Here is a 17,416-nt window from a genome sequence, read left to right on the forward strand (position 1 = left end):
TTGTCCCCCCCCCTCAATTACATCAACTCTACAATTAGCCTTGCGCAGCTTTGAGGGGAAACTGGACGATGCGGAAAAGCAAACGTGGCTTCAAGCTCCCTCACGGCTGGAAAAAAGCGGGGAGCCTTTACGTGCTTTCGAGAAAGATAAGCGTCCTTCTTCCTGGGGCTTTTCAGCCGCCGTTCGTAGGAGCAGCAGGTACCGGGAGCCAAACAGGAAGTCGCAATCGCGCCGCTCATAATTTGTGGAAATTAAGGGCAGCAGGCGGAACTGATAAAGGAGTTCTTGGGCAGCTTTTAAATCCGGAGGCCGCGGTGTTATTGTAGGTCACGAGTCATGTTTGATTAACATACATCAGAGGGGAGGTTGGATGTGGGTGTCACAGTTCAACATGGGAACAACAGAGTGTGTGTCTCCTGATCTAGTTTTTCTGGATTTGGTCCCATCGTTTGGTGGAAAACATCACTACATTAAGAATGAGCCTGGGTGTGCCGGAAACGCATAGGAAGTAGATTAACTTTGGATGGGATCAGTCTTGAGGAATTTACTGATGTTCTGTTAGGATTGTAACAAAAATACAGTCATGAAAACTGCATGTGATAACTGGGATAACTTTATATATCTTGACCAGCACTTTAACAATTAACATGCTCAGTGTAGGAAATCTGATGTGTCTAAACAATTAATAATATAGATTACAACTCAAAGTTGTTAATACATTCATTCATTTTCCATACTCGCTTCTTCCCGACCTCAGGGTCACGGGGGTCTGCTGGAGCCTATCCCAGCTGTCACAGGGCGAAGGCGGGGTGACACCCTGGACAAGTCACCAGTTCATCGCACGGCCACATGGAGACAAACAACCATTCACACTCACGTGCACACCTACGGACAATTTGGAGTGTTCAATTGACCTCACATGCATGTTTTTGGACTTTCGGAGGAAGCCGGAGAACCCGGGGAGAACCCACGCACACACAGGGAGAACATGAAAACTCCACACAGAAAGTTTCCCAGGCCCGGAATCGAACCCACGACCTTCTCGCTGTGAGGCAGCAGCGCTAACTACTGCGCCACAGTGTCGCTCTCAAAGTTGTTAATATTTTAATTTAAAAGGAAATGATGTACACAGCAGCAGATGTCATAGAATTTAATGGGCATAACAACAAGGAGATCTGTGTCTATATAAATGCAAGCACAGTTATTTGCAGGTTGGCTGAGGTAATGGTCAAAAGTGCACAAAAAGAGGGGGTTAGGTTTAAAACAAACAAACTGAACGTCTCTGAAGATAAATGATTCATGGCGGTGTGAAGGAGGCCTGCTGGATGTGTTGACAGCTCTGGATGAGCTGCCCGCAGCAACTATTTTCATCACCAGTAGAGAAAATAATCAATGGGGGGGAGGAGGGGAGAGTCATGTTGCTTGCATGTGGCTCCTCTGTTTTATATACCTCCAACAGAAAGCATTTAAAATTGGTTTTAGGATACCAACACCAGTCAGTTAGTATCTGTAATGTAACCAGGAAGTAAATCTTCCTCTTGCATGACCTTTTTAAGAATAATAACATGAAAAAACAGAGAAGAAAAAAAGGAAGTGACTGAGAAGCTAGCTTCTAGCCTAGCCTAGCTAGAGATTTTCTCATGTCGCAGGATACCTGTATCACAACTGTACGGTGCTTCCGTATTAAAGAAAAACTAAAAACTCGCACAGAAGGTTTTTGTTTCACTCTCTGGCTTTGAGTTCCATTAAACACTTAGCATAGCGGCTAACTACAGGGTGGAGCTAACGGAGCTCAAGTTGCTTCTCACACCAGTGGCCCATTTGAGTGTGACAAACCTTCTATGAACCCTTTGCCAGATGAATGTAAGAATGATTTAATGGCTTTATTCAGCATTCATCCCCAACTTACTACTTTCTCTCAGTTTTTTCAATTTCTTTTTCTTGACTTGAAGCTTTGTTTGTTTTAGCAATTCAAAGAGAATTTCTTTAGACTTTTACTTCATTTTGGAGTAGCAGGTTTTTGACCAGGGGTGGGCAAACTTTTTTTTTTTTTTCATTTTTTAAATGAAATACAGCTATTTTATTACTTTAAAAAAAAACAACCTTTTTTTTTTACTATCAATATAGTTTCTTCAAGTTTGGCAGGCCAGATAAAATTCTCAACGGGCCGCATATGGCCCCCGGGCCGTAGTTTGCCCTGTTTTTGACTCAACACAGAATCTTTGCAAGTTTTTATGCTGAAGAGCGCACGCTTAAAATGAGTCACCGTTCATATTCGGACCAAACCTTCCCTAGCGGGAGTGCGCGACCACCTGAGAGTGCACGCGCTGTCTTATCTGAGACATCAAAGCAGCAGGTTTACAAGATTATGCAAGTAAGCAATAAAGGCAGCAAGATGAGTCGCTGCTGACAACCTAATATCTTTTTCCTCTTTGAAATGCACTTAGGGCGGCCATTACTCTGAATATGGTGATGCAGGGACTCTGGCTGCCGGCATAAATCTAACACAGAGCCTTGCTAATACAATAGTTGCGCCAAATGACATGTGACCGCTGACACGTACGCAGTGGCGACGCCTCCAAGGCTCAGGTGGCCCTGTGTGCAACCTGTGAGCAACCGCTGCATTGTCATAGTCATTGTTTTTGTTGTTGTTTCTTTTATCAAGTTTATATTCCGGATGTTCACCAGCGAGAAGACAGACAGACAGACAGACACACACACACACACACACACACACACACACACACACACACACACACACACACACACACACACACACACACATACAAACACAATGGAGCACACACAGGCACTTTCTTTGAGCTATAGGCAATTAATGGCCCACCGCTAATAGCTTCTTCTTGGGTAATTTATCTGAACAAAACAGCGTGACAATCGCCCGCCATACATTAAATAAATTCAATCTCACGCTGCCGTGGCAACGATCAAACAACACAGATGGACGGTTGTTTCGATTGCGGCAAACGGGGATCATTTGCCACTGACTGATGCTAATTGCGCCCTGTAACAATGCTGCGAAGACGACGCGGACGACGAGACACAAAAGCAAAACACTGTGTAACACATACAGAAAACGCATCCCGGCTCCCCTTCATGAATAACATTTAATTGGAAATTATCAAAATACAAAGCAATAATACTAAAGTTTTGCATTTTAAGTGCAGCTGCACAGTAGCCCTCCTTCTAAACTCAAACCCAAACATCCCTCCACGCACATCTCCCAAGTCGAGCGAGCAGAACAGACACCCTCAGACACCCGTCAGGCTCTCGTTGAGGGTGGAGATGGGCTCCATCACGCTGAACTGTCTCTGGCTGCGGTGGGCCTGGCTGGGCCTGTGGTGCAGCAGGAAGAGGCGCTTGGCCGCCGCCCTGTACTTGCGCGACATTAGGTTGTAGACGACGGGGTTGATGGAGGCGCTCAGGTAGGTGAGCACCATGGAGGCCATGTTGAAGTTCTGGCTCAGCTTGGCCGTCCTGTAGTTGTCCACCTGGGCGAAGAGGTTCCTGCCGATGTGGTAGGGCAGCCAGCAGATGATGAAGGCCAGCACCACCACCACTGGAAGCAGAGCACAACGCAGCGGGAGCAGGTTACTTTCGCATCTGGACCAAAACTTCTGTTGGCCAGATAGAGTGTTGGAGAGCTTTGATGGATCCCTGGTTAGCAAGGGCTGTGTCCGCAGGTAGGACCTGTAACTAAGGCTAGGACTGTGTCCAAAATCACCAACTTGTTCCCAGCTCTGGTCGCAAGGGGAGCTACTGGGTTGGGTGGGGAGGTTAAGATGAGAGACCAAAATTCGATAACATGCATTTAGCTCCTGTCTTCCCAATTATCGGTGAATTAATAACAGGAGCCGAGATAAAGACGCCTCGTTTGGGAAGAGAAATTATGAAGTGACTTGTTAGACTTGTGACCCACTCCCCCGGTGATTAAAAAGAGACCCTTCCCTCCCCCAAGTCAGTGGCATGGAGTAAATCCCATTAAGGTGAATTGATGGAGGCCAATTTAGATCAGAACAAATGCGGATTTACGCGGCAGCGGGCGCGACAGCAGTGGCTCCGTGCACTCGGCTAATGAACGGCCCTCACGTCCTGATGGATTGAATATTTGCTCCGCCCGAACGAGCCTGGCAAAGATCCTCAACTGCGAAACAGGGTTTCCTGCGCGATACGCCAGACCTCTGAACTAAACCAATCAGTCTGTGGCAGTGGCAGGACGTGACAAGCTTTAGACGAAACAGAGGAATTAGCTGGCTAATGTCAACAACAGCAACGACAACGACAACAACAACAACAACAACAACAACACTCATCGCCATGGTTTCCCTCTGCTGGAGACAAAAAAAATACATCCAGCAGCTAATTTTTTATCCCGTGTGGACTTCAGAACTGCGTCGCCTGCTGAACAAAGAACATGAAGTTTTAATTTGTTGCAGCGCTTCAGTGGAGTACAACAATGTCTCTGTGGGTTTTTTTTTTGCATTTGTACCGCTGCAAAAGTCTGTGAATGATCTGATGACGGATCAGTTGTTTGTGGGTTTAATCTGCAGAATCAATTTCACAATATGCCGTGCCACAAACATGCAGCAGAAAAGAGATCGGGATAGAAAATTCAGTGTAATTGGGGTCAACGCCTCTGGTTTTTCAGTGATTGGAAATCCAACACGCTGTGCTGGCTGCAAAAGTGATAAACTGTACAATAAACTTGTCAGTGAACTACCCAGAAATGAGAAAAATCCATTCTGAAATTGTTTTGCATTCTCCAATTTTTTAGAAAACTTGCGTGCTGAAATGGAAAATCTGCCCGTCGTCCCGTGTTCTTGACTTTTGGAGGCCTATAGTAAGCTTACAATATTTCATGGATGCAAGCCATGACAATCTATGTAACAACAGCGAGCGACAAGAGCAAACGTAATTCTCACAAAGTCTCGTCAAGACTTTCCGAGAATTTCGTCTCATGTGCTTCACACCGTTTGATGGAAACACCTGCAAATTGCAATTGTAAAATTGAAATTTTAGAAATATCGCTTTTGTTTTGCGAAAAACTGTAATGGTGATGAAGCTAGTGACCGTAAAGGAATTGAATTGAATTTGAATTTGAACCACAGCGTTACATGTCATCCAAGTCTCACCCAGGATCTTGACCGTCTGCCTGTGGGACCTCTCCCGGGCCAGCGCGCAGGGGCCCTGCAGGTCGTTCTTGCTCTTCCACAGCTTGCAGCCGATGGAGCCGTAGAGGAAGACCAGGCACAGCATGGGGCAGAAGAAGTAGGTGGTGGACACCCACAGCATGATGTGCAGCTGGCCCGAGACGATGGCGTCGCTGGTGTGCTTGCACTGGCCCGTGCTGAGGTCCGGGTGCGTCTCGTTGTCGTACTCCACGCCCACCAGGAAGAGCGTGGGGGCGGCGCTGGCCAGGGCGAAGGCCCACAGCGCCAGGATGATGTACTGCACGCGGCGCCGCGTCACCACCACCTTGCTGCGCAGCGGGAAGCTGATGGCCAGGTAGCGCTCGATGCTGAGCGCCGTGATGTGCAGGATGGTGGCCGAGGTGCAGCCCTCGAAGACGTAGTGGTAGAGGCGGCACACGGCCTCACCGAACAGCCACGGCACGTACTTCCACAGGCGGTAGAGGTCGAAGGGCAGGCAGACGAAGAGCACCAGGTCGGACACGGCCATGCTGGACAGGTAGAGGTTGGTGGTGGTCTTCATGTCCTTGAAGTGCTGGATGATGAGGATGGTCATGGTGTTGCCCGTCACGCCCACCACGAAGATGAGGATGCAGATGACGGTGACGGGGATGAGGGTGGACGCCGGGAAGATGGAGCCCTCGTAGTGGTGGTCGTCCATGGCGTACGGCTCCCCGGCCTCCACTCCGTCCACGTGAGGCTCCACCTTGGCTCTGGTCCAGGGCATCACAACCTGTGTGCTGAGGGGAAAAAAACGTCATGGGGAGGTGGGGGGTGGGGGGGTGGGGGGTCAGCGAGAATGACTGGATCGCCTCGGGATCGAGTTTCTTCTATCAGCTGCTTTTCTTCTTCAGTAACGTTTTGTATCATCGCATCTACTGGAAGCCAATGGCTTTCTGCACAAATATGTTTAAATATTATTAATCTCAGCGTGTCTGAGCGTGTCTGCAAGAGATACTCTATTAGAACTATTAGATCTGAGATTGATTAGTAAGTCCTTGAAGCATATCTGCTAGAATGTATGTATATCCCATTAACTGAGCGCGTCCGCGTCACCCACATATCCAACGACCCGATCATATCTGCCAAGTGTACATCATAATCTGAGTGTGTGTGCAAGACCACTTTGCATTTTTGCAAGAATATTGTTCACAATCTGGCAAGGTTTACAAGAAAATATCTATGTACTGTGAAGAAGATTGTTTGCAAGAATATGTCCAATATATGTATTTATGTATCCAATAATAAATAATCTGTGCATACTGAAAAGTGCACAAAGGGTTTGTCCATTCCAGGACTTTCACTACAGTCCAGGTAGTACCTTAACTCATAAGAGCAACGACATGAAAATTAAATGTGTTTTTTTTCCTTTTAGACAAACTACACTGTCAAAGTCTGAATGCAGTAGAAAGTCATTTGAATCTTGACACAGCAGCAGGACCACCAAGGCAAAAGAAACAAACTGAAAGGAAATAAAGTGAGGATTATGGATCAACACTTTTTTATACAAATGAAAAACAAACTTAAGCTCTCATGAATGAAAATCACATCCAGGCAGCACACAAGTGAATAAATAAATAAATAACTGAATAAAACCTTCTTTGCTGACCTGTGAAAGGAGCCGGACGTCTCTCAGTGCGTCTCGGGTGGAATCCAGCGGCGTTGTAGCGTTGATGCTGAGCGGCGAGGAGGCAGAGTCGCTGCCTGGTGGCTGCTCATCTACAAGTTGGAGCTGTGACGGCGAGACACAAAGAGAGGAGCACCTCCTCCTTCTCCTCCTCCTCCTCCCTCACCCCCAGGAGTCAGGGAGCCGGGGGGGGGGAGGACGAACGCTACGTTTGCGTCCCGTCATCTCCGTAATCCAATGAGACGGCGACTGATGACGGTGGGAGCCGTAATACGGAGGGAATAAGATTTGCTCCCAAATAAATGCAGATGGAGGGACCCGAGTGTGGCCGGGAGGAGGAAGTATGGATGGATGAAGAGGGGTGTGACTTTGATTCCTCGTTGGTGCTGTTAAATCTCAGCTTATGTTCACCGGGCTGCAGGGCTGTGAAACCCTGTGGGAAAAAAAAGTCTGTGTTTGGCTCCATCACTCCACATCGTCCTCGACCCCCACACCCGCCGCTCGGCCTTGTCACAACAAACCAAAGTCCAGCGCCGCAGGTTTTCAGTGGAAGCTGCACCAAAGACAAATAAAAGCATCACCTTCTTTGCAGAATCTGCTTTTCTTCGTCTTCTGGTGGCTCTGCTTCACTTCCTGATCTGCAGGTTCATCCTGCTCCAACTTGGTCCGTATTTATCACCAGCAGCACCGGACGAGCTGCTGAGTGAGCAGCAGTGTGTGTGTGTGTGCGTGTGTGTGTGTCACCGGAGCCACACCGATACCAGGCCGTGTGTGTGTGTTTAGGCGGCAGTGACCCGCGGCAGGACCCTGAGAGGGGCGGCGCCGACATCTTTCCTCCCTCACTGTTTACTCCTGTCAGGAGGAAGACAACAGGGAAAGCTCGACGAGGGCCCTTTGTCCCTGAACAGTGTGTGTGTGTGTGTGTGTTGGTTGGGGAGGGATCCTTGTCTCTCAACAGGAGCTAATCGGGAGCAGAGGAGGAGAGAACCGGCCCCGCAGCCTCGTTCATCACGTCCACATCCTGCAGTTCGCAGCCCTCAGGTGTGTTTGTGTGGCGGTCGAGGAGCAAACAGGCTGCGATCTGGAATCAGCTGCTCAGCTGTTCTGAATACAGTTTACATCTGATCAGGGCGACTACTGTGGAAAGCCTTGTGAACTGGGTTGTGTGTGATTTTACATTAAAATCAGGGTCTATATGTAATATATGGTTGATTTTGTAGAGGTGAAAACAATATATATATATATATAAACACACATACATATATATATATACATATATATATATATATATATATACACACACATATATATATATATATACACACATATATATATACATATACATACATATACTGTATATATGTGCGCGCGCGCGCACACACACACACACACACACACACACACACACTTTCAGTTTTCCTTTTACTCAGACTTCTTGTGGTTGTTGTTTCAGCTGGTTCTGAAACGAAGGACAAGGTGTTTGTCTTTTTCCTCCCACTTCCCACTTATTCAAATGATCTTTGAATCAAATCCAAAGAAAAACATTTAACAGATCCATCGAGCGCATAAATAAAACCTTCAAAAAAGCCACAGCTCTGAATAATTGTGTTACACTTATATTTTATTAAAGCAGGACAGTGATGATTTCTTGGTCCGAAACCAACACTGACAACAGTGGTCGCTATTGGCACAGCAATCGTCTCATTAAGTGGTCACGTGTTTGGTCATCACACCCTACTGCTACAGAGAAATCCAGACAGACGTGATTAAGAATTATAAATCTTTATTTGTGCATGGATCCGTTGTAGATATCATGGCTATACAGATACACTTTAGATACATATCTATGATTACACTTTTTTTTTTCCCCATCAAACAAACATTTGAAAGTGATATGTCTTGGTAGTATGTATTATATAACAAATTCTCATTTTGGAATGTACGGTGTATGAGGTAACTGCAAACATTAAAATTACATAAAAATGGTCTCTTATTTTTTTGTGCATATTTTACTCATTTTTGTAGCATTCTGTCGATCTCTCTGCCGGGGGCGGAGAGGTGTTAAAATGGCACGTGTTGCGATCGCTATCAAAAATAGGAATTTACTTCTTTAAATGACAAAGAGGAGATATTTGCAGACTGTCTTGCAAGACCAAATCATGTAATTATCCAAGAAGTTTTTGCAAGGAAACTGTATATTTTCAGTTTTTCATTTTTTTTCCGTTTGTTTCTTTTTTTTTTTTTTTTTTTCCCCACGGCTGCAACGGTAAAAACCTGCTCGAAACCAAACAACACCAGACCCAACAGTCAGATTACGACTGAACCGTCAGTAACCTGTGACAAATAGCCAACATACAGAGAAGAAAAAGGCAAATTTAAATGCACAAGAAGAACATGATAGAACACGTTTTGTATCTGCCATTTGCATTCCATGAATCATGGGTTACTCAGGTTTCATTATTATTATTATTATCGTCTCTAGAGGGTGTTTTTACTTATATTACTTCAATATCATAAAAAAATATACTTCACGCATGTATCACTTGACCAGAGAAAGCAAAACATAAATTCGCAAGTAATACACAGACCTACGCTCATTACGCTCCCGATTACGAGTGACTACTAACATAAAATAACTGCTGCAAAAGTAATAAAACACATTTTTTTTAGTGTCTAATGCCGCTCTAGGCCCCAAAACAAACGACAAAGAAAAACAAGACAAAATCATGATACTTCAAATTAAGAAAATTCTCTTTTTTCCTCTAATTAAGGCCTCTGAAACAACTGGTTAATGCTTTTTTTTTTCCTCAGAATTTTCTCTTTTCCTGCTGAGAGAGACAGAGCGGAGCGGAGCGGAGAGAGACAGAGAGAGAGAGAGAGAGAGAGAGAGAGACAGTGGGAGAGAGAGAGAGAGAGAAATAGAGAGGGAGAGACATCAGCTGTTTCAGGGACACCTACTACAACTTTTAAAACACCCAGAAAATACGACGTAGGGCTCACACAGTCTCTTGAGTGTGTCCTATAAAATGCATCACGAGACCAGGACGCAGTCAGTCCAGCTAAGGTGCAAAACAAAACAAACAAAACAAAACAAAACAAAGAAAAAAAAAAGAATAAACAATCACGGAGGGGGCAGAGGGATCGCAAACCGTTGAAAACAAAATAGAACATAGAGATAAGCATACATTGTTTGTGCTGAACAACAATATCTCAGAGTAAAGCTGCGGTACAACTACATGATCATAATAAAAAATAATTAGAAGTCGCGGTTAGTTTGGTTCGATGTTTACTTCATACTGTCATATTCTGTTTGTTTTTTTTTTGTTTTTTTACCTCTCTCAAACTATCAGGTCCATGTTTTTTTTGTTTTTTTTCTCCACTGTACAAAAATATACTAACATTTTTTTTTTCCAGTCATTTTTGCATCCTTAAACATTCTGAACATCAAAAAGGTCGGAAAGTGCTAAACGAACGCGTTTTACCTACAACGTGAACAAGTTGTTTTTTTTTCAATCTTTCCTGTTGTTTTTTTCTTTAATCCTTTTTCTCTTTTTTTCGTCTCGACAACGTCCTCATTCGCTCATCGCCCCTCGGACTCCAGCAGGGGGATTGAAGTCCCTTCACCCCTCCGTCAACCCTCCCCCCTTTCCCAGCCGCGTACCTCGCACTGGCACCAACTACATACAGAATACACACATCGTTTTAACGCACCGCGCCCACCCCCCCGGAAAAACAAAACCCGTGCAAACACTGGCCCAGCGGGTCCCGAGGTCCAGTAGCGCACAGGGCCGACGACACACCTACACACTAGCGCCAGAACACGGCTATCAAAAAAGGACAAGTTTCAAACCAGACACGTCGATGGAAATATAAATTAGGACTATTTTCTATACACATATATTTATAGATATATTTATATTTATATTTATATATATATACTGTCATCACAAAGTACATGAGTAGAAGCGCCTCTTCGGGACCGACACCCCCCGAAAACCCACCACAACCATCACTGAATAGACCAAAACCCCTGCTGCTGCTGCTGCTGCTGCTGCTGCTCCATCCCTGCGCAGGAAGCCGATCGAGACGGGACGGAACCTTTGAACGACAGATGAACCACGAAGTCGAGACGAAGGGATGAGCGAGGCGTCGAGGAGAGTGGAGGAGGAGGAGGAGGAGGAAGAGGAGGAGAGCCAGACGTCCCCCAGTCCCGAACCGCTACCAATTACTCGTTGGCGTTTAATGCCGGCGTAGACCGTCGACAAGGAGGAAGGAGAGGAGGAGCGGGGGATGGGCGGAGGCGGACAAGGAAGGAGAAAAGAAGTGTGGGGAAGACGGGGGGGGGGGGGGGTAAAGCTATAACCCTGCGGCCGAGCAGCTGAGCGGGCCGCCGGCTCTCATTTGATGACAAAGTACTGGATGACGAACGCGATGAGGATGGCGATGACGGCGAACACCATGAGGAGGAGGAAGGCGCACTGCTCGTCCGTCAGGCTGCGGCGGGCCCGGCCCGACTCGGCCGCCGCCCTGCTGGACCCTGAGCTGGAGGAGGAGGAGGCGGAGCCGCCGCCCGCCGCCGAGTCGGCGCGCTGCGGGGACAGCGCCACCGTGGGGCTGTAGGCCCCGCTGAGCTCCGGGGAGTCGTGGCACTGCCGCACGCCGCACACCCGGAAGCGGTAGTCGCTGCTGGGCTGCAGGTTGTGGACGTGGAAGGTGGTGGCGGAGCCTCGGTAGGCCTGTGAGCAGGACAGGGAGGGGAGAGCAAACTGTGGTGTGAATGCAAATACGTGTGCGTTGTTTTATTGTATTATTATTATTATTATTATTATTATTATTATTATTATTATTGAATAATTACATTTCACCGTCGTCAATTCCTTTTAAATCAGTTTGATTCTTGTAATTTTTTGCACCTCTACATTCCGATTTATTTGTAGTTGTGATTGTTTGCACTGATTGTATTATTTCAATGCCTTTGTGAAGTGTCAATATAAATAAAATGTACTTTAACTATCATCATCATCATCATTGTTAGGGTCAGTCATTTCAACACAGGTTATGAATTGAAATGACAGCATCCCCACTCAGCTGTTACCCCCGCCCACCGAGATGACTGAGATAAAAACCCCAGAATCTTTACAGGAGGCTGTAAACACGGAGCTCAATGAGCTGATTTCTGGGGATTTTGCCTCCACTGGTGTCTCGGAGGAACAAAGACACAATGCGAAGCACTCAAAACGTGCGCAGATGTGCGGAAAAATGCACAACCAGCTTTCGCGCACGCGGAGAGCTGGCTTCTGAAACTCGTGCAAGACGTCAATCACACACTTATCATCCCGTTACCGCCTCTCTGAGGAATCAAGACGAGCAGCGTCGTTCGTTTCACCTCTCTGATCTAATCGGCGGGAGCGACATGACGAGATTAGCATAAGCCTCCAGAGGCCATAACTCCGCGTTAATGTGGCTCAAGGACGCGCAGAGGAATAAATATGTGGGCGGGAGGGCCTGGTGCATCAGCGCCCTCTGCATAATGGGCAGCTGGCAGCCTGTGAATTACGCCCAATCTGCTGAAGACATCGCGGCCCGAGAAAAAGCACCTGCTTCCTGCCGGGGGTGCCGTGGCCCCGCAGGTCGGCTGCAGGGGAGCAGCTGCGGGGGTCAGAACTCGCTGTACCTGTTTGAAGTCCGAGTTTCCCATCATGCACTGCAGGTTGTAAAGGATGGGGTCCCCCTTCATGGGCGCCAGGGGCTCCCAGGTCACGTCGCAGGAGGTCTCGTCCTGACGCTCCACCTTGGGGGCTGCAGGAGTGAGAGAAGGAGCCACAGGTTAGGAGTCGGGTCGGACGCCGTCTGAATTTGAAGGATTCCGGTTCCGATTCTTCATTTCGATTCTGGGATTCTTTAAGAGGGCGGGGGTCAAAAAACATTTCAGGTGCATGCGCGGTGGGGAAGCGACTTTACGCATTCATGAGGTCTTCTGGCATCGCTCCGACATGTTTTCATTGTAATTCTTGTGTGCAACAAGAGTTAGCGTGAGAGGAAAACATTCACTCAAACACATCAGGCTTCGGCGCAGCGCCCAACCCTGTGGAAAATACGAAGAAAAGAACAGCGGCGCTGGACTGCAGAGGAAACAAACTGTTTGCCGGCAGTTAGCGAATCAGACCGACTCCGCCGCGGATTCTCATCACTCCCAAACACACGAGGGGGGTGAGAAAATGTTTTTCCCACCTTCCCTAATAAACTCTCTCCGCTCACCGTTGCAGCAGTTAGGCCTGATTTATTTCGCTCGTTACTCCGCTGAGCTGTGACCACCGAGGAAATTCTGCTGTTAATTGCCGACTGCCAGTAGGTGTGGCAGCACATTACCGTCGGAATAAACTGCTGGAGAGCGGAGGGAGGATTCTGTTAGACACAGTTTTTTTAATGGAGTTTCAGGTGAGCGAGACAGTTATACAGTCAGAGCTAACAGAAGAGGCTGTATATTGGTGCCGTTAGTCAAGACTGCACCTACCTACTTACACTTCCCACCTCAAAGACTGAGCGCCACAGAAGATCTTTTCTCCCTGTGGCAATTAAACTGTACAATTCCTCCTCGTAAAATCACTGTCTGCCATATACATCCACGCGCATTCGTCCAGAATTTTGCAGTATTTTATAGTTATATGCTCTTCACCCCCCCCAAACTGTTAAATTTGCACTTGGCACTATGCCATTTTTCTTTTCATACTGTCAGCTTTGCACTAAGTAAAAATGGCCGCTTATTTAATTTTCTCTTGTTTTTATTATTTTTATTTTAGTTATAGCATGCTTCTAGATTTTATGTACAGTACTCAGTTGACTGGAGCCCTGTTACAAAAAGAATTTCCCTCGGGATAAATAAAGTGTTTCTGATTCTGATACCGAGACCAAGACTTTATATATCAAAGAAAAATAACACAACAGAAAAAAATGACCAGCACCAGTAAGATATATCTGGAGGACGACAACACTGCTGTGTATCAACGATGGCGAGTAATCGTATAATCTTTCATAGTGGGAAGTAACAAGGCATCGCGCTTTGTGACCATCACTGCTGCTTTAACATTTCAGATCTTTCATTCACTTTGCAGTTTGGTGCCAATACCGAAAACTGTGTTGATTTGATGTGTTGACTTCTCTTTGGGGTGGTGGCTGTAAATCCCGTGCGAGGCCATGACACGAGGCTGACCTGGATACTTCTGCGGGAACTGCTTCATCTGGCTGAGCGGCGCTGCCAGATGGGTGGACGGCGACTCGCGTCAAAAAGAGGGAGCCACGCTTGATGCGAACCCACAATCCCAAGAGCGACTCCCGACACGGAGAATGGAAAGAGGCTCTGCAGAGGCTGCTGGAGACCAGATCACTGCGCCCGGCCATCCGACTCAGTCAAGTGAATCCAAGGCTGCTGCACCACAACTAAATGCGAGTTAATTGGCCCTTGGGGATAAATAATGTTTTTTCTTCATCTGAATCAAATGTGGGTCAACTGAGGCTAAAAGTGATGGATGTCTCTTGTGTCAGCGCTGGCTGTATGTAGAGATAAGAGCCCACACACACACACACACACACACACACACACACACACACACACACACACACACACACACACACACACACACACACACACACACACACACACACACACACACACACACACACACACAGAGAGAAGTGAGCAGAGAGCAAACGCTGCACTGTACCTTTCATGGGGACGGGAGGGGAGCGCGGGGTGGTGAAGGTGTAAACAGCGGAGAAGGGACCCTCGCCCGCCTCGTTGAAGGCCTGGATGCGGAACGTGTACGAGGTAGACTCATTAAGCCTCTGGACTTTGTGTGTGTGGCACGGCCCTTTGTACAAGGACATGAATCTGCAATGAGAGGGAGACACGCGAGGCCGTCAGAGACTCAACAGTGCTGGGAAACTCGCAGCCGATCCTCTCTGGAAAGTCCTTCCCCGAGTCCCGACAGTTATCTTGAACTCCAGCCGCAGGCCCGTCCATTATCGGCTTATCTCCCCGCGGACTTCCCGTCGCCGGACCACCAGGCCACTGACCTGCCACTCTTGTCCCCCATCTGCAGCTGATACTGGAGGGCGTCCGACGAGGAGGCTTTGGCGGGGCCGTCGCCCCATTTGAGCCGGAGGGTCTGGTGGCTGAAGGCGGTGCACTCCAGGCGGGGCGGCTGCGGAGGCAGGGGCTTGGTCTTCAGCTTGAAGGTGTGGCTGAAGGGCCCGGCGCCCAGGCTGTTCAGGGCCTGGATGCGGATCCTGCAGGGGGAGACTCCACAGGTCAGACTGGATGCAATGTGACTGGAACAGCACGCAGCTAACGGGCTCGCAGTGAGACTCGTTCTCATCAGAGAGGAAGCAATTAGTTTAAAGTCACTCCCAGCCGCTGAGGATATAGTCATCTCATAATCGTAATAAAATAATCACAGATTTTATTTGTATAGCACTTTAAATCACATCAGGTAAAACAATGTCAAAGTTCTTACATTATAATAGGGCCATTTCAGCGTGTGAGTGTGACAAGAAAGCTCTTTTCAAGCAACACGTTTGAAATCTTGAATGGGAAAGAGCAGACACGCTCGACCTTTGACCCAGGCGGAAACACTACATTCTGTAAAAGTGAAACTGTTTTTTCCCCAATTGCAGTCAAAGAGGGAAACTTCAATTGGTACGAAACAACTTCAAAAACAGGTCATTATAAAAGTGATATCATGGCCCGGATTACATTACACTTTTGACATCAGGTGTGGGCCAGATGGAGTGAATGTGAGGGGCCTCAAACAGCCCACGGGTTGCCAGCTTTGCAACAGTGTTTTAAGTCCTTTATATGCAAGTTGTTGTCTCAAAACAGACGAACAAGACGTTCGTAGGCAAAGTGAAAAGCTCTGACCTGTAACTGGTGTCGGGCTGCAGATGCTCGATGACGTGTCTGGTGACGGGGCCGACCGCGATGGGCTGCCGCTCGCCCAGGTCGATCAAGTAGGAAGTGATCTCGGAGCCGTGGTCGCACGGCGGCTCCCAGCAAAGCCCCAGGCAGGTGGACGGCGAGTAGAGCGGCGCCGGCCGGGAGTCGCCGTCCTCGTCCTCCTCTTCGTCGTCCTCGTCGGCGTCGTCCGGCGGCGCCCCGTACCTCTGCAGCTGCGACTCCTTCATGGCGTGGACGCTGCTGACGGCGGCGGGCACGGAGCAGGGCGTCTGGCACAGCACCACTTCGCTGAAGGGCCCCATGCCGGCCACGTTCATGGCCTGCGGAGGGAGAGCAGCAGCACGCAGGAGTCAACCAATCAGGAGGGAGCACGTGTCTGCAGATTCCAGACGCTGTTCTGTTTTAAGTCCCATCACTAACACCTGACCTTTAGCCCTAAACAAAAAGTGCTATTTGAGTCAAACACGATGCAGTTGCAGTTCTACAGGTGACCAGCAGGTGTCATTATCGCGAAAAACCAAGAAAAAAGGGTGCAAAAAAGTCAGACTAGAACAGTAGCGATCTCCAGATCTATAGGCAGGGGTGACTCGCAAACCTACAATTTGACCACTAGATGGAGCTCTAGCGTCAACATAAGGGTTTATACCAGTGGTTGTCAAACTTCCTCTCTGTCACGCCCCACCTTGGAGGAAGAAAATTTTTCATGGGGCTAGAAGCCCCAAATTTGACGTGGCTGTGTCTTTTCATGTGCGGCGTAGATCACGTACTGATGCAAAGGTGTTTGATTACGTTCTATCAGCGCTGGAAAACTGTTCGTTGTCCTCTGGCTTTTTCGCTCGCGGCTCGCGCATTAGAAAGAAAATAGAGCAGACGCCGAAACGATCGCTGGGCGGCGCGAGTCTGGCCGCGGAGGTGCCCCCGCGCTTCAAGTCTGGCGTGAACGACACCATCGTTCCGCAGCTACTCGCAGAACCATTCTACAGCCAAAAGTGGCCAACAACAAAGAACACTGGCCACCGCCGGACTCCTGAATTCTTCTTTTCGTCCCTGTCAAATATTTGAAAGCGGTTCCGTGTCAAATCTGTACTACAAAAACGCTTCGACGATAACTCGCCACTCACTCATAACGCAGTGTTTCCCATACAGTGATTTCTTTCGAGCGCCATTTGCTCACCTGTATCCGGCAGAAGTAGTTGGTGGCAGGCAGGAGCCCCTTCATTTCATGGCTGAGCGCTGAGCCGCTGTAACACACCTGCATGCTCCCCTCGGCGGCCCCCCACTCCAGACGGAACTCCGTCACCGGGGCGCCGTTACAGGCGGGCGGCTGAGACGGCAAAGGAAAAAAACAACGGTGGGCGGGAACGCCCCCCCGAAACCACATTCAGCACGGAAATTGAAAATCCAGTTAGACGGTAATGCAGCTGTGGGCAAATTCATTTCAGGCGGTGGTGGGAAGAAGAGGAAGTGGAAACGAGCGTACCTCCCAGCTCACCACCACGCAGCTGGGGGATCTGCACGTCGTGGCGGGGGCCCGGCACTGCTCGGGGGCCCCGGGGCCGGTGGTAACCTCGTATCGCTCCGACAGCGGTCCGAACTGTGTGTGCAACAGAACACAAACAATCTAATACA

The 17,416-nt window shown here is 48.1% G+C and overlaps 2 protein-coding genes across 7 annotated transcripts in view; both read right to left on the bottom strand.

Annotated features, from left to right (window-relative positions):
• Positions 1 to 3,269: 3,269 nt before the first annotated feature.
• On the bottom strand, positions 3,270 to 5,955 carry mlnr (motilin receptor). Its single transcript, XM_076036746.1, has 2 exons — positions 5,151 to 5,955; positions 3,270 to 3,577 (listed from the first exon to the last, which is right to left on the bottom strand). The coding sequence occupies exons 1-2, from the start codon at positions 5,932 to 5,934 to the stop codon at positions 3,270 to 3,272; spliced, it is 1,092 nt and encodes a 363-aa protein (XP_075892861.1). The 5' UTR covers positions 5,935 to 5,955.
• Positions 5,956 to 8,600: 2,645 nt separating this feature from the next.
• Positions 8,601 to 17,416, bottom strand: part of fndc3a (fibronectin type III domain containing 3A) — a 38,251-nt gene continuing 29,435 nt past the window's right edge. For all 6 annotated transcript variants that reach the window (XM_076036738.1, XM_076036737.1, XM_076036742.1 and 3 more), the window contains 7 exons: positions 17,268 to 17,381; positions 16,962 to 17,111; positions 15,752 to 16,107; positions 14,908 to 15,120; positions 14,556 to 14,722; positions 12,509 to 12,633; positions 8,601 to 11,570 (listed from right to left, as the gene is read on the bottom strand). In XM_076036738.1, the coding sequence (XP_075892853.1) occupies positions 11,232 to 11,570; positions 12,509 to 12,633; positions 14,556 to 14,722; positions 14,908 to 15,120; positions 15,752 to 16,107; positions 16,962 to 17,111; positions 17,268 to 17,381 (1,464 nt within the window). In that variant the 3' untranslated portion in view covers positions 8,601 to 11,231. The remainder of the gene's footprint in view (positions 11,571 to 12,508; positions 12,634 to 14,555; positions 14,723 to 14,907; positions 15,121 to 15,751; positions 16,108 to 16,961; positions 17,112 to 17,267; positions 17,382 to 17,416) is intronic.

Source organism: Nelusetta ayraudi, unplaced genomic scaffold, assembly GCF_046127955.1.
Source record: "Nelusetta ayraudi isolate G7.1 ecotype Tasmania unplaced genomic scaffold, CSIRO-AGI_Nayr_v1 ptg000048l, whole genome shotgun sequence".
In the NCBI taxonomy this organism is placed as follows: Eukaryota; Metazoa; Chordata; class Actinopteri; order Tetraodontiformes; family Monacanthidae; genus Nelusetta; species Nelusetta ayraudi.

What these genes read in the sequence shown, in the direction of transcription:
- mlnr (XM_076036746.1), bottom strand. Translation starts at nt 5,934, where the DNA reads ATGCCCTGGACCAGAGCCAAGGTGGAGCCTCACGTGGACGGAGTGGAG. An exon ending in GCAGACGGTCAAGATCCTGG is followed by an intron (nt 3,578 to 5,150) that starts GTGAGACTTGGA and finishes CTCTGCTTCCAG; the next exon opens with TGGTGGTGGTGCTGGCCTTC.